Raw genomic sequence first — 14,708 nt, 5'->3', positions numbered from 1 at the left:
TCTTCAATACAATTCATTTTTTATATAATTGTTCATTTTGCTTGATGATGTGTTTAATTTGAACATTCCCACTTAAATCTTACCAGCATCTAAAGTTAAAGCATTCAAATTCATTTTTGACCCTACCTGCTGTGTAAATAGACCTATGAATACCAGGAAAATCCTGCAATAGCCCCAGTTTAAATTATAAATAAACAAATGAAATAGACAGACATGGTACTCTGAGCTGTTAATGATCCACTGAGCATGGCCATGAAATCCCCTGCTGGCGTGTCCTCTGTGAGATGGTACTGTGCATGTAGCATTGAAGCTCTCCCACATGGCAGTGGATCTGACAGAGTTATACAGACAGTCACTGGCAGCACAGCAGACCTGTCGTCCCCGGAGAAGCGCTCCAGTTGGCTTCTACCTGTTAAGCATTCACATTATTTTTCACAAATAAATGTGAATTATTGTGGATTTTCAACAATAACAACAGCAACAGCAGCAACAACAATAATACCAACAGCAGCAACAACAGCAGCAACATCAACACCAATGACAACAGCAATAGCAATAACAGTAACAGCAACAACAGTAACAGCAACAATAGCAACAGCAACAACCGCAACAACAGCAGCAGCAACAACTGTAACAATAGCAACAGCACTAATAACAGTAGCAACAGCCGTACACTTAAATGAAAAGAGACAAGTGGCCTAAAGTGCCTCACACTGTCAATGCAAAAAAAAAAAGACGACACGGTAAAAAAAAAAAAAGGCTAGCATTAGCATTCAAACAAAATCAAATATGTGCGTACAGATAAATATAACATGGGAGTGCGTGTTAGGCCATGCCACCACATCATCTCATTACAGGCATCATACAGATTATTGTGTGCTGTCAGAGTATCAGGACAGATCTAACGCTGTACCTGTCCCCATGGGAAACGGCAGTGATCGGGGGAGTGTGCGTTCCTTCCTGTTTTCAATTAAGTCCACGAAACGGCTGACGATGGGAGCTGTCTACTCGTTTACTCGTCTCAGTCATCCACGGGCGTGCTCGCGCAGAGTAAACCTCAGGTTTGTTCTCTCGGACAAATGGGGCTGTAAAATCGGGTCTTGGCGGTGACACGCGTCAAGTTCACTCTGACGGGATTGAATCAAGTCTACGTGGACCTGAAACCCTAAGCAGACCCCAAACAAAACGTTTCTTCTCCGCTAATTCAGGTTCGAGCACGGGCCTTGCGTTGTTAACGCGTCCAAGCCACAGCATTTTTAATACTGTAATGCTGCCACGTTTTTATCATTATTTTTTAAAATCGTTTTTGGCTGAGAAAAGAACTCGGAGTGTCATTGCAATCAATTAGTCGTATTTTACATGCATACATTCTTTCATATTGCGATGGCTGTCACACAGTCTGAAAATGAGCACCAGAGGTGCGTTTAAACCCTTCAGGCTATTAAAACTACTTTTAATAAAAAAGCAACAGAATTCTCCTTAGGAGGTAGACGGCATTTTATGCTTCTGTCCGTCGCATGCTCTTAAAAATCGTTTATCCCCAGACGCTGAGAGACAAAGATACACGCGGCTCCCCCCTCTCCGTGGACCTAGTCAGCTGTATTTTCCCCTTAATGGACATAAAAATTGCAGATTGCAGCAAAATAGGCTTGGCAGCGCTAAAGCTTATTAAGTATTGATCCAGAGGGGTCAATGTTAAAACCCAGCTCGACAACGTGATCTGAGTTCGGTATCAGCCGGCAGAGAAGAGGAGGATTCAGGAGTCTGTTACTGTACCTCTTCCCTGTCCTACGCTGGAAGGGCCAATAGGTATTTGTGCCTAATGTGTCCCTTAAAAATAATGTGACATGCTGTACTCTGTTTGCTCAACTAGTTTAGCAAACTTGACATGAGGGTTTGTACTTTGGAAAAAGCAGTGTTTCACCATATGTTTTATGAAGGGAAACAGGAACAAGGGAACTGTTTAAACAAGTACAGTGGTGAGAAACGCGCTCGTTTTGTTGAACCTAATCTCACTGTGGTTACCTTCCACTCAAAATGCCTGAAAGCTTAATTGCTTGCAGTACTGAAAATGGACATTCAGTTTCAACAAAAAATTGATTGGACCCTTTTGCTTTTAGAATCAATGAAGCGTCAATCAACTGAGGCCAGCCAATCGGATTAATCATGCAGATATTTTTTTTAAACGCAATCAAAGGCAATACTGCCCTTCACGCTGTCACTTAACTATCTGTTGCCCTCATCTTGCCTGAGAAGCTACCGTGCTGGGGAGGGCGGACTTCGGTCTCCATGGCGATTGGGGAAATCGAATGCAGGTGTACCGTTATGTCGTCGACCAATCCGCACGGGGTTCTCGGGCTGCGATGAGGTCACGGTGCAGTCGCTGCGTCAAGGCCACCCTCAATGACCGAACCTGTTATCGCCTCACATTACACCCACCAACCGCCCACGCTCGGGAGACAAGCAGTGTTTGATGGGACTGTTTTGAGAATATGCCCCTACCTTTCCCCCTGGAAAATATTACTATTGTAATAAAAGCACACCAACAAAATCCTGTAGTGCACCTCAAGGAGAAAAACAAAACCAAAAAATATGCTTTTTTTCAAAATCACTTTGTTTTTATTTTCTTTTGGTTGTTGTGCTGTCTCGGTTATGCAGGTGAGCAAACCTATGAATTCTCATATGAAAGAAACTCAAGCTCCCGGCCAGGACACATGGGGCTAATTGGCTCTCGCCTTTCATCCTAACCCTTCCAAAAAAAAAAAATGGAGGGAATCAGGGGAACCCTGACCTGAACCACACTGGTACTGTTTTGACAACAGGTCTGTATCTTTCCCCAGGAAAATATTATTTTAATAAACAAAAGCACATCACTAAAACCCTGTAGTGGACCTTATGGCTTAGGCAAAAAAAAAAAAAACAATACTGAAACATTTTGAGGGGTGTTTTAAATAATTAATTTATTTTGTTTCCATTCTGTGGCAGTACACACACATGTTCTCCCAATTTGAATGTTCTTTCAGTACCCCACTTGTAAGTGGAACCCTGGTGTAAAGTAAGTGTGAAGAGGTAAAAGCTGGTTATATGGAGACATAGCTGGTAATATGCAGGCAAAGCTGGTTATATGGAGGTAGAGCACTGATTAATGCCATTGACAGACAGACAGGTACCGAATGAGAGAACCTCTCTGGCCAGCTCAATCTCCCCCACCCCCCACTGTAGTGCCAGTGCTCCCTGTTAAATATTTCCTTTTCATGTGTGCTGGCATCTGCCGAAGAGCACAGTCAAAAGACACCCAGTGCAGGCGAATTCTAGCCAGCCAGCCCTCAGATTCATGAGGGAGACAATCGTTTGGAGAATAGCGATCAAAGAAATATCTTTGAGAGACCCTATGAATGTATTGCAATCTGGATATTTTGATCAAAATGCAGCTTTAAAATTTCTTTACAACAGAATGTAGTCGTGCAATTATTTATTTACTGTCCATGTGTTGATTCCACACCAGTTATACAGGTGAACATAGTCCAGTGTTGAACCTTACAGTGCAGTAGTACTCACACATAACATTTTTATTTGAAAGAAAATTCCAAAGCTTTTCTTCCAGTGTCGACCTGCAGCTGATGGTTCTTACCATCCGTCATGTACAGACACACACCCTCTCTCTGTCTCATACACACACACACACACACTCTCTCTCTCACTCTCTCTCACACACACACACACACACACACACACTTTCTCTCTCTCTGTATGTGTTCTGCACTTTTGGCCCCCCCCCACACTCCGGTCCAGCCCCGTTCCGTATACAGCAGGAGCCAGGCTGATAGAGACGAGAGCCATGCAGAGGGGGTCAGCGACGGTCTGTGGTGTGGCGGGGAGCCGGGGTGGGGCGGGGTGGTGTGAGGGGGGTGGGGTGAGGGGGCAGAGGCTCTCCTTTGGGCAGGCCCAGGACTCTGTCCTCATCGTTAGCGCCGTAGCCCTTTCCCACTCTTGGCTTCCCCCCGGGGCGAAAGGCCGAAGAGCAGAGGCTGTGACCGTACGGCGGGTCTACTGTGGAGACGCACACCGCTGCAGGACGTCACAACAGGCCGTCTGCCATTCCATGTGCGTGTGGGACGCTGCCTCCCCGATAAACTGCGGTGACTTTAACATTCACATTATTTACTTTCGGGTACTGGCGAAAGCTTAGTCTAGATGGTCTGGAAAAAATGAGTTTGCAGTGTTTGAAAGCAGTTCTGAAGTCGGTGACGACATGGAAATCCTGTTCAACGCTGAGGCATGTGCTCCTTGTAGCATTACCAATGCTATGTGTAAGCCTTCAAAGCCAGGAATGCTGTTATAAAAAAAAGAAAAAAACCCTTTTTGGACAAACTTCTAAACTGCCTTGTTTATCCAAATCTGGGATTAAACTAAAATGTACAACTAAGCATTTTCTCTTTTCAAAAGACGTATTCGGCACCACTTCAAGAAACCCTTCGAACATGTTTGTAATTATGAAAGAAAATGTGCCTTTTCTTTTTACTAGAACGCATCTAAACTAGTGGAGATATATCTCACAGGCTAAATATTTCTGTCTGTCTGTTATTTGTTATCTGTTAAGCCTTCGTATTTGCCCCTTGGTGTAGACTTGGATGGAAGGTGGCAGAGTACAAGGCCTAGCAACCCTGGGGGGGGAGTGGGTGGGTGGGTGGGTATGGCATGGGTTGAAACAAACTGACATCCATCCCCGTTATTTAGTAAATTCAACACACAATCCTTTCCAAATTAATACCAATGCATTTAATGGCGAGCGTCCCGCTAAGTACATTTTCCACATTTCTTCTGAATATACTTGCTGAACTTTGGGGAAAGAAAAATCTGTTTGCAATTCATTATTTGTGCATTTCCATGTTGGCTATTCATATTCAGATACAACTCAAGCACAACTGGTAAAATTACAAAGCACAGTATCATACGGAAATACACCACAATCAAGAGATAAGGTCCTCAGTATCGTACAGAAATACACCACAATCAAGAGATAAGGTCCACAGTATCGTACAGAAGTACACCACAATCAAGAGAATGAAGTCCACAGTATCGTACAGAAATACACCACAATCAAGAGATAAGGTCCACAGTATCATACAGAAATACACCACAATCAAGAGATAAGGTCCACAGTATTGTACAGAAATACACCACAATCAAGAGATAAGGTCCTCAGTATCGTACAGAAATAAACCACAATCAAGAGATAAGGTCCACAGTATCGTACAGAAATACACCACAATCAAGAGATAAGGTCCACAGTATCGTACAGAACTACACCACAATCAAGAGATAAGGTCCTCAGTATCGTACAGAACTACACCACAATCAAGAGATAAGGTCCACAGTATCGTACAGAAATACACCACAATCAAGAGATAAGGTCCACAGTATCATACAGAAATACACCACAAGAGATAAGGTCCACAGTATCGTACAGAAACACCACAAGGATCAAAGTCCACAGTATTGCACAGAATCACCACATCAGAGATAAGGTCCTCAGTATCGTACAGAAATACACCACAATCAAGAGATAAGGTCCACAGTATCATACAGAAATACACCACAATCAAGAGATAAGGTCCACAGTATCGTACAGAAGTACACCACAATCAAGAGATAAGGTCCACAGTATCGTACAGAAGTACACCACAATCAAGAGATAAGGTCCTCAGTATCGTTCAGAACTACACCACAATCAAGAGATAAGGTCCACAGTATCGTACAGAAATACACCACAATCAAGAGATATAAGGTCTTCTAGTAGCTGAACACACAGGCAGCACATACGGTTGGCTCAAAGCTCCACACAGGTATAGCATGAACAGATGCAGAATTTCGGTGCGGTCAGCATTTTTTCAGCAGGGGGCTCCCTTGGGACGTGTTATAATTGCTTTATGGGAGGCAGAACCTTTAGAGGAATTGAAAGTTCTCGTCATAAAACCATTTTAGCGATCGAGCAACATTTCACCTTGGATTAAATCAGGCCGTTGACACGAAGCTCTCTCGTGGTGACTCATCCACATCTGACATTTTCTGGACAAGGTTTTTTTTTTTCAAGATAATGTAATGATGTGAAAAGAAAGCATTATGTTCCCAAACATGAAATTTCGATGATGAATTTATCTTAATTATACAATATGCATTCAAATGGCACCATGCCATTTTGTTGTAAAGATGGAAATCATCAGATACTTCTGTAAAAATCTAAAATATCCTTTGTTGCACACGAAAACTGTCTAGGGCAATTGAGAATGTACTCTTATCCTGAAGCAATATCCAAAAACAACAGATAATGAGTGATAAGGTTTTCTGTCTGCGTTCTCTTTTGGGAACGTGAGACTGGCATTTCATAACCTAAGGTGATGAAATCCTTGCACCAGCGGATGTTTTGATGCCTCTAGTGAGAAACTACAGTGGATTTAGGTGTGACTGGTTCCTTCAAATTAAAGCCTCCAGCCTGCTCTAAACTAACAGGCTTTGATTTCGCCTGAAGGGAAATGCGCATGACTCCAACAGCGCAACAGAACAGAAATACCCGAACGAGGCAGGGCACAGACCAGGAACACAGTTCGCCGAACCAATTAAGATGATTTACTTCTTCAGGAGTAGTAATTAAAAAGCAGCCACGGACGCAAATCAACTCTCTCTGAGTCCAGCGTCGTGTTTGTACTCTGCTTGACTGCCAGTTTGCACTTCCATCTACTGCACGGTCTTTGGAGATGCATAGGATCCTCAGTACAGTCAGCTCTCTCAGACATTGGAGCTTGGGTTCGAAACAGGCTCCGTACACTCTCAAATAGGATGTGTTAATATCCAACACACTTATCGTGTGACTACTTCTATGTTACTTTCAACATATTTTGTGTCGAATTTGCTACTTTTTCATTACAAATATACAATGTACAGTATGTGTTACACGTTGAGACTTCTAACACAGACCGGCTTGGAAGTAACACAAAATGTGTCGGCTTTAACTAGAAATGGAGTTGTGATTTTAAGAATGACGTGTTAATTGTTGTTTTTAACGGATCTGTTTGTACGAGTCTGCCTTTCCATCTCTGTGTACGTAGTGATGCAATCCAAACTGTAAAATCCAAAGCTGAAGAGAAAAGGTCACACAGTCGGCACACTGCTGCCGGTGGAGTTTCAGGCAGCTTCTCTTTTTTTTTTAAATGTAGAGACGGGTCTGTGAATAATTCAGCATTTCTCCCTAATTTGCCATGTTTGTGCCTTGGAAACAAGCACAATCAGCTGGAAGCAGGCGGCTTACGTACGTCTCCCCCACAAAATGGAAATCCAAACTCGGTGAGCTCAGTAGCAGAATAAATATTTATCGCCGTGCCTCCGGCCATCTTGAGCAATACACCATCTCTCTTTTTTTATTTTTATTGTTTGCCTGGTGACCCCGGCGGGCAGCGTACGTCACAAGGCTCGATGTTGCGCCAACGCGGGTGCGGCCGCAGGATTCGCGCAAAGAGCGGCGAGGCCTTCCCCGCCGCCCGGCCCAACGCCTCTCGCTGTCTGTTGCTTAGCTTGTGCTATGGAAGCATAATGCGCGCCATATTTCATTCAGAGACCTTTCTAAGACCGGCGCGGAGCGTGATTGATTTACCCTGTCCTGTAATAAATAGAATGCATGTGGTATTACAGTACACACGCGCTCACGCACACACACACACACACACACACACACACACACACGCGCGCTCACACACACACACACACACACACACACACGCGCCAAGGACCACAAGCACACACTCACACACACACAGCGCGCTCACGGCAACAAACACAACAACCCCCACACAACCACGCCCCACCCACCACCACCACGCTGCTCCCTACTGCAGCGTCCTAACACCACTTCGCGCTACACACACCACACAGAACACATTCAACACACACAAGCGCGTCACAGCACACATCACCCACACACCCACACACGCGCTCCGCACACGACCACACATCCACACGACACACACACTCACACACACACACACACACACACACACACACACACACACACCGCACACACACACACACACACACACACACACACACACACACACACACACATGCGCACACACTCGCGCGCAAGGAGCCATTTGCATAGCGCATCAGCTTGCACGGCGCATACGCGCGATGCACTCTCTGTGAAATATGGATGAGTGGCACGGTAATGCGAATCTCTCCTCCTGACCAACGCACCGTCGCGGCGTTTCATCCCCGGCCTACCGTTCGGTGGGATCGCACGATAGCTCCGCCTACTTTGCTGCGTCCGTAGACAGCGCATCTTCCGCGGATATTTCACGAACGACGGCGATGTCAAAAGAAAGAAATGTCAAAATCTCTCTCTAAGTTTCTTGGTCGTTAAAGAGTTTCGGATCCGGAGTTTTCCTCACTGTGGGCGGAGCCTCGGAGCTGAGTCTGCGCCCCGCGCCGGGACTCGGGACGCGCGGCGGCGTGACTTTGGGGAGTCTCGGAGGGCGCGTGGCCTTTCGCGTCCCGCCGGCTGCGCTATAATAAGATCGCGGGAGTCCGCCGGGAGCGGAACTTCCTGGAGCGCAGCTCCCCCTAGGGCATTTTCGTGGAAACCGGTCGCTTACACGAGCGCCGTCTCAGCCAAGCTGTTTCGGTCCCCCCGCTCCCCCCCTCGCCCCCCCGTGTTAATTACTACGCATTCCCCTCTCCTCCTCCGAACGCTTGCGGCAGGGCCAACAAACACAGTCCGCCGTCGATCGCGATCCAGCGCGAGCGGGACAGGAGTGGAATGCCGGGGCGTTCCGGAGCTCCCGAAGTCGTTAGCGTAGCCTCTTATACAATCTTATCGCGCGCCTCTTTATCGCGATGCGCCGTCCCGCTGCTCCCGGGCTGGAGAGGACTCCTCAACGCGGCGTTCCAGCACCGCTCCAGCCTTGCCATTCGAAACGAGATAAAAAAAACCCATATAAGCTGGGACATTTTGGGGAGCTTTAAGCGTTTTGCGAGAAGCGCTTTTCCGTACCTTAAATTTCTGAGATCAAATGTGTTAAATCCCCCCCCCCCACCCCTCCCCCTAGCCAGAGTCTGCGAAATTGGGACTCCAGCGGTTGAGTTCCTAATCTTCGCCGCGTAAACCCCGTGTTAGTTTGAAAAAGAAGATTCATCCTGGGAAGTCAATCGGAAGGATTCTGGATGATCAAAGCAAACCATGAAAAGGTCAATATATAGCCTCGGATGTGAGCACAGCCCGAAGTCACGCATCACACTAATGTTAATACGGATCTCTCTCGGTGGGGGAAAAAGTTGCACCCCCCCCGGGCGCACACGGACGAATTTGCCGTCGACGTGTCTGAGCGATTTGTTCTGAAAAGAGCAAATATGGTCATTTAAATTGTGTTTCCAGCAGATAGTAAATATCAAGTTCTTTTTTTTTTCTTTTGAAGTTCTGTTCATTTTAACCTTTGAAATGTCATGTTTTCTTAAGGAGTGAGTTGGCCTATTTTTCCGTCATTGTTTTGTGCCGTCCATGTAATGCAAATCCACATTATCCAATCTTAAGAGTCAGTCGTTTGGGGGGCACTGCAGTATGGCTTACAGTAGAACCCCATAATCTGTTCGCCCTCTTTCACAGTGAACTCGAGCGAGAAAGTTGAGGCAGGACGACTTCTGGGCCCGTCGTTTTGGCCGACGGGGTGAAGCGGGGGTGCGGCGCGGCGTGCCGCTTCGTGGCGACAGAGCCGAGCTATCTGGGCTACGGGTGGCGACGGTTCGCACTGCATATTCTGTCCCCCCCACCGCCCACCCCCAACCCCCCCTCCCGTGCGCTTTTTCCGGCTTGCATGCCAAACACCGTCTCCTCCATCTCCGAAACTAATCGGGGATGGCAGCTACAGCAGCCGGGGTAGCGCTCGGGGCTCGTGGGCGCCCCCGCAGGGTCCGAGGCGGTATTGGCAAGCGCGAAGACAAACGACCCAGCGACCAGCGCATTAATAGGTAATGAACAGGAGTATCTCTCGGGCGTGGGTGGTAGAGGGGGTGGGGGGGGTGGGGGGGGGGGGGGTTCGAGTTCGGACGGGAGATGTTAGCGCCGCAGCTATTTTTTTTTTGCTGAGCACTGACTTCTGGCGGGCAGTATCTTCCCACCTCTGAAAACGAAGGGCAAGTTTTAACTCCTCTGTCGCCGCGTTCGTACCAGGGATATTCTTTCCCTCTGGCAGCATCTGGGGACGCCTGAGGTTGCAAGGGGCGGTGTCCGGGTTAAAAGCACAGCACGGGTGCAATGGCGTGATGGACGCAGGTCACCGACATAGTGGGAGGGAATCTGTAACTAATTGGTTGCTTTGTAGCATAGTGGTTAGGGAACTGAACTCGCAACTCCGAGGTAGTGACTGGATCGTACCCTTGAGCAAGGTATTTAATCCGAATAGCATAAATTCACTCTCAAAACAGATGTGTTAAAAAGAAAAAATAACGTGCAATTTTTTTAAACACACCTCCCTGTCTAGCTATGGACAACACTTTCTGTCTCACTTTTAACACAGTCTGTTAAAAAGTCTCCCTTTGTAAAACATACATTGTATATTTGCACCACAAAAGTAGTAACACAAAGTGTGCATGGACCCTTTTTGAGAGTGTACGTATCCTGCAGCATAAATGGATTGTGCGTAAAAAGAATGCAATCCGGGTAAGTCACTCTTGAGAGTTGTGTGCTAAATTCCTAAAATGGAATATGGGAGGGGCCACTTTGTGCTAATAAGCAGCTTCCACTGACCCAAGAGCAGGGACAGAGAAAGAGTGATTAAATCCGTCCGCTCTGCCAGCTGGCTAGGTCTTTTAGCACTGCAGTTCTTTTTTTTCTTTTTCTTCTTTTTAAAAATTTTTTTTTTTTTTTTTAAATCCCACATCTGAAGTTTTGCCAAGAGGTGACAGGTACCTGAGAGAGCTCTGGCGCGTCGTGGTTCGGCACAGGAACCCCGGAGAGAGCCGAGTTCACCTGCGCTCGTGCGGACGCGGCGTTTCCACGGTTACTGAGCCCGCGCTTGCGAACCGCCGCTTAAAATAAAAGGAGATATGAAGCGTACCTGTTCACCTCACAGCTACGCCCCCGCCACCCACATCACATGTGACACTGTCGGGAGATCTTGCTGGCGCTCGGTCGCTGAGCCCAGGTCCTTCCATTTCTAGTTTCTATAAGCATTAACTGGCAGACAGGGAGGGGAGGAGTGCTTTGTATATTTTAGCCTTGCAGACGTTTGCTGCCAAGAAATCCATTACACTGATTTGTTTCGTATACACACACACACACGTGCGTACATACAATATATGTATGAATTTGCAACTAAACCCAGTGAAACGTTAGACAGTTACCAGTGTTTTTTTTTTTAGTTTGGTAATCATCACCTCCTGCTTCTTCAGAGTCTATACTTACTGTTAATCCCAACGACGCCTCCCTAAAAATATCTGACAAGCCAACGGCGCTGCTCGGCATCCGCCCACCAAATCCTCCCGGATCAACACCCCACCCCCCCCCCCCAACTCCCACCCCGACCCCCACACCAAACAGCAGGCTGAAACACCAAGAGTCATCGCACTACCCCTGGTGCCACCAGCTCCCTAAATGCCCTGGTTCTGGTTCCTCCCCTTCCCCACAGTTCTGCTGGGCCAGATGGGCGTGTGCGCCCAGACGGAGATGAAGAAGGTCGTCGGGGACAACGCCACGTTGCCGTGCCACCACCAGTTCTGGCAGGCGGGGACCACCACCCTGGACATCGAGTGGCTACTGCAGAAGCCCAACTCCAAGCAGACAGTGGTGAGGGAACATCCAAGCCTTCTATCTTCAATGACATCCCCTGTGTAAATGGAATATACTACAATATATTGTATATATGTGGAGGTCATAGATAATGTAATGATAAATATGTAAATATGTAATTATTATATGTTATTTCATTTTTACACATTTTAGCAGTATTTTCAATCTGTGAGGCATCCTCAGAGAAACATTGCTTTCATCGAGCACTAGGAATGTAACCCAGAAATTTGCTTGCGCTGAGTAGCCTGCATTCTCAGGCTGTTCTTATTTGTTTGGTCAACCGCATGGATAAACACTTTTTTTGTGGGAGAGGTTTCACAGCTGTAGTTAATAAACCCAGCTCCGGAAAGATCTTGTCTGTGATTACAGTGTTTTATGGCGAGCTAACAAAGGCTTAACTAATAGCTTGAGAGTATGACTAACTCCATTTGTTGCTTTGGCAGCTACTCCTGTGCTAGCTAGCACATTAACTGTGATGACCTTTGTCTGCTTGCTGTTGGCCAAGCTAGCTGCATGAACACATTGTCACCATCCACATTTGACAGTTGCACAATTGATATTCAATATTTTTTTTGTTTGTTTTCTTATGTGGATCTTTGAAAGCTGACTAATTCATACCATCATGGGCAGTACTCAGTTTGCTGTTCACTTCTCCAGTTTTCTGTTGTGGTTACAGAAAGAAATATGCCAGTTTGTCCACAGCAAAACACAATGTTATAACTGGCCAAACAGAATGACATCTTACGATGGCATATTTTAAACTATGTGTTTTGTTGAGGTCATTTTAGGCTCTGCATTACTAGTGCTTGTAGTTTTCATTGTGTTTGTACTTTACATACAACATGAACCAACCCCTTTACCCTAGCAGAGCCCCTACTGTCCCTGAATTATAAAACAATCCCTGAGTCCTTTGCTAATTGAAATGTGCCAGACTACAGTACTTTTACTAAAGTTTGTAGAGGCAGCAGATCATTTCACTGTTCATCCTAGTGAGCAATCCAACAATCAGTATCTATCTAGACTTTGACATTTGACTTATAATTCAAATTTACTCGTCTCTATCCCTAGTAGCATTACTCATTTTTAGGAAGATGTTTGTTTGAAACAACGATTGTAACGTTTGGCATCAACTGAAGGAAGATGAATAAATTCATCCATTTGTTTTTTTGGATTCCCTGTCGCTAACCGTCCATGCAACCCTTGAAACAGATGAATCCAGAATCATACTCTCTGTTTTCTAAATGTTCTTGCTGTCTTTGAGGTAAAAAAAAGAAAAGAATAGATAGTGAAAAATTGGCTCTGTCATCCATGAAGAACTGCAGCGAGCGGTTTGTTGTGTGAAGGGCCTAGCCTGCCCATCTCTGCCGATTCTCTCTCTTTCTCCTCCTTACAGGGGAAGCATTTGGGCCAGTGGGATTAATTGGTTCAATTGCTGATTGCCCGTTGGCCAAAATAAGTGTGCCACTTAGCGTACCCAGCCCTGGCCTTCTCTCTCCCCGTCACCAGCCACTTTTGTTGGTAACTCTTTACAATGAGGTCACATGAATTGGCGAATACTAATGTAGTTATTAATACGAATGAACGATGGACAAACACATTAATTAAGCATGAAATTTACTTTTCAATAGTTGTTAGCAAATACATTAATGTATTAGTTACTTGATTATTTATACATGAGCAAACCGTAGGATGAGCTTTGTTAACCATTAACAAATACATTAACTGTTTTTTTCTTATTATTCCAGTATGAGTTGGCATTAAGTAATGTAGTTGTTAACATGAATTAATGATGTGCAACAAAGCTGTACAGATGAACTTTTCAGTAGTTAGTTGTTAGCAACTACATTAGTGAATGCCAATTCATGTGACCTTATGTAAAGTGCTGCCCTCCTGTTTTGCCCGACATTACCCTTGCACTTATTTTCTTTGTTCCATTCACTGACGTTATTGTTGTTGTTACATGGAATGGTTTCATGTCCCAGACTTCGCTTCCAACATCTTAATCACTTCATCTCCCCGTTCTGCGCATTTCCAAATGGCCAGAAAACGATCCGCTTTTCCCACGATGCATTTTTTCCTGTGTAATGGCAAGGTCGTTAGTCTCGACCCCCTCCCATCAAAAGGACAACGTCCCCTTTTTCCTGTTGAAAAGCAGCTCGTGACCGAAATACTCTGTTGACTTTTCGAACCGGGGTTTCGCATAGCGAGGAGGACGGGAGCGAGAGGATTCTCTGAGGCGACAGAGCAGTCAATTTAAATATTTAAGCGGGAGATTACACCGAAGGCGCCATTAATTAAAATCAAACATTTGAAAAATTTAATAGGGGACTGTAGCAGCGCACGTGCCGGTAAAAAAAAATGGAAAAAAAAACGATTATTTTGCCCAGAAACACTCTGTAGTGAACGGAGGACAGGAGCTCTGAGCGTCGCGTTTACCCCCTATGCTCCTGACCGCGGGAGCCGCGGGTGTCACGGCGACGGCGGCGGGAATGTGAGGAGACAGGCGGAGTGCTCCTCCGGGACGCCTCCTGCTTTACCTGACACATGCTAATGCGGCAGCTGGAGGGTCTCAGCACCTCCTCTGCTCCTGTGAAAGGTGACAGAGGACGAGGGGGAGTTCTGATCCACACACACACACACACACACAGACAGATACACATGTATGCACACACACACACACACACACACACACATGCATGCACACCCAGAGACACAAACACAAACAAGCGTGCCCACACACACTCCCATACACAGACACACACACACATGCACGCTCCCATACGCAGACACACACACACATGCACGCTCCCATACACAGACACACACACACATGCACGCTCCCATACACAGACACACGCACATGCACGCACATACG

The 14,708-nt window shown here is 46.0% G+C and overlaps 1 protein-coding gene across 1 annotated transcript in view; it reads left to right on the top strand.

The window, feature by feature from the left end:
• LOC135264312 (CXADR-like membrane protein) overlaps positions 1–14,708 on the top strand; it is a 61,503-nt gene that overhangs the window by 37,596 nt on the left and 9,199 nt on the right. Inside the window, exon 3 of the mRNA XM_064353177.1 lies at positions 11,673–11,830. Coding sequence (XP_064209247.1) covers positions 11,673–11,830 — 158 coding nt within the window. The remainder of the gene's footprint in view (positions 1–11,672; positions 11,831–14,708) is intronic.

This window comes from Anguilla rostrata, chromosome 9 (genome assembly GCF_018555375.3).
Source record: "Anguilla rostrata isolate EN2019 chromosome 9, ASM1855537v3, whole genome shotgun sequence".
Classification (NCBI taxonomy): Eukaryota; Metazoa; Chordata; class Actinopteri; order Anguilliformes; family Anguillidae; genus Anguilla; species Anguilla rostrata.
Note: the sequence above shows the minus strand (reverse complement) of the source record. Positions and strands in the feature narration are given on the sequence as shown.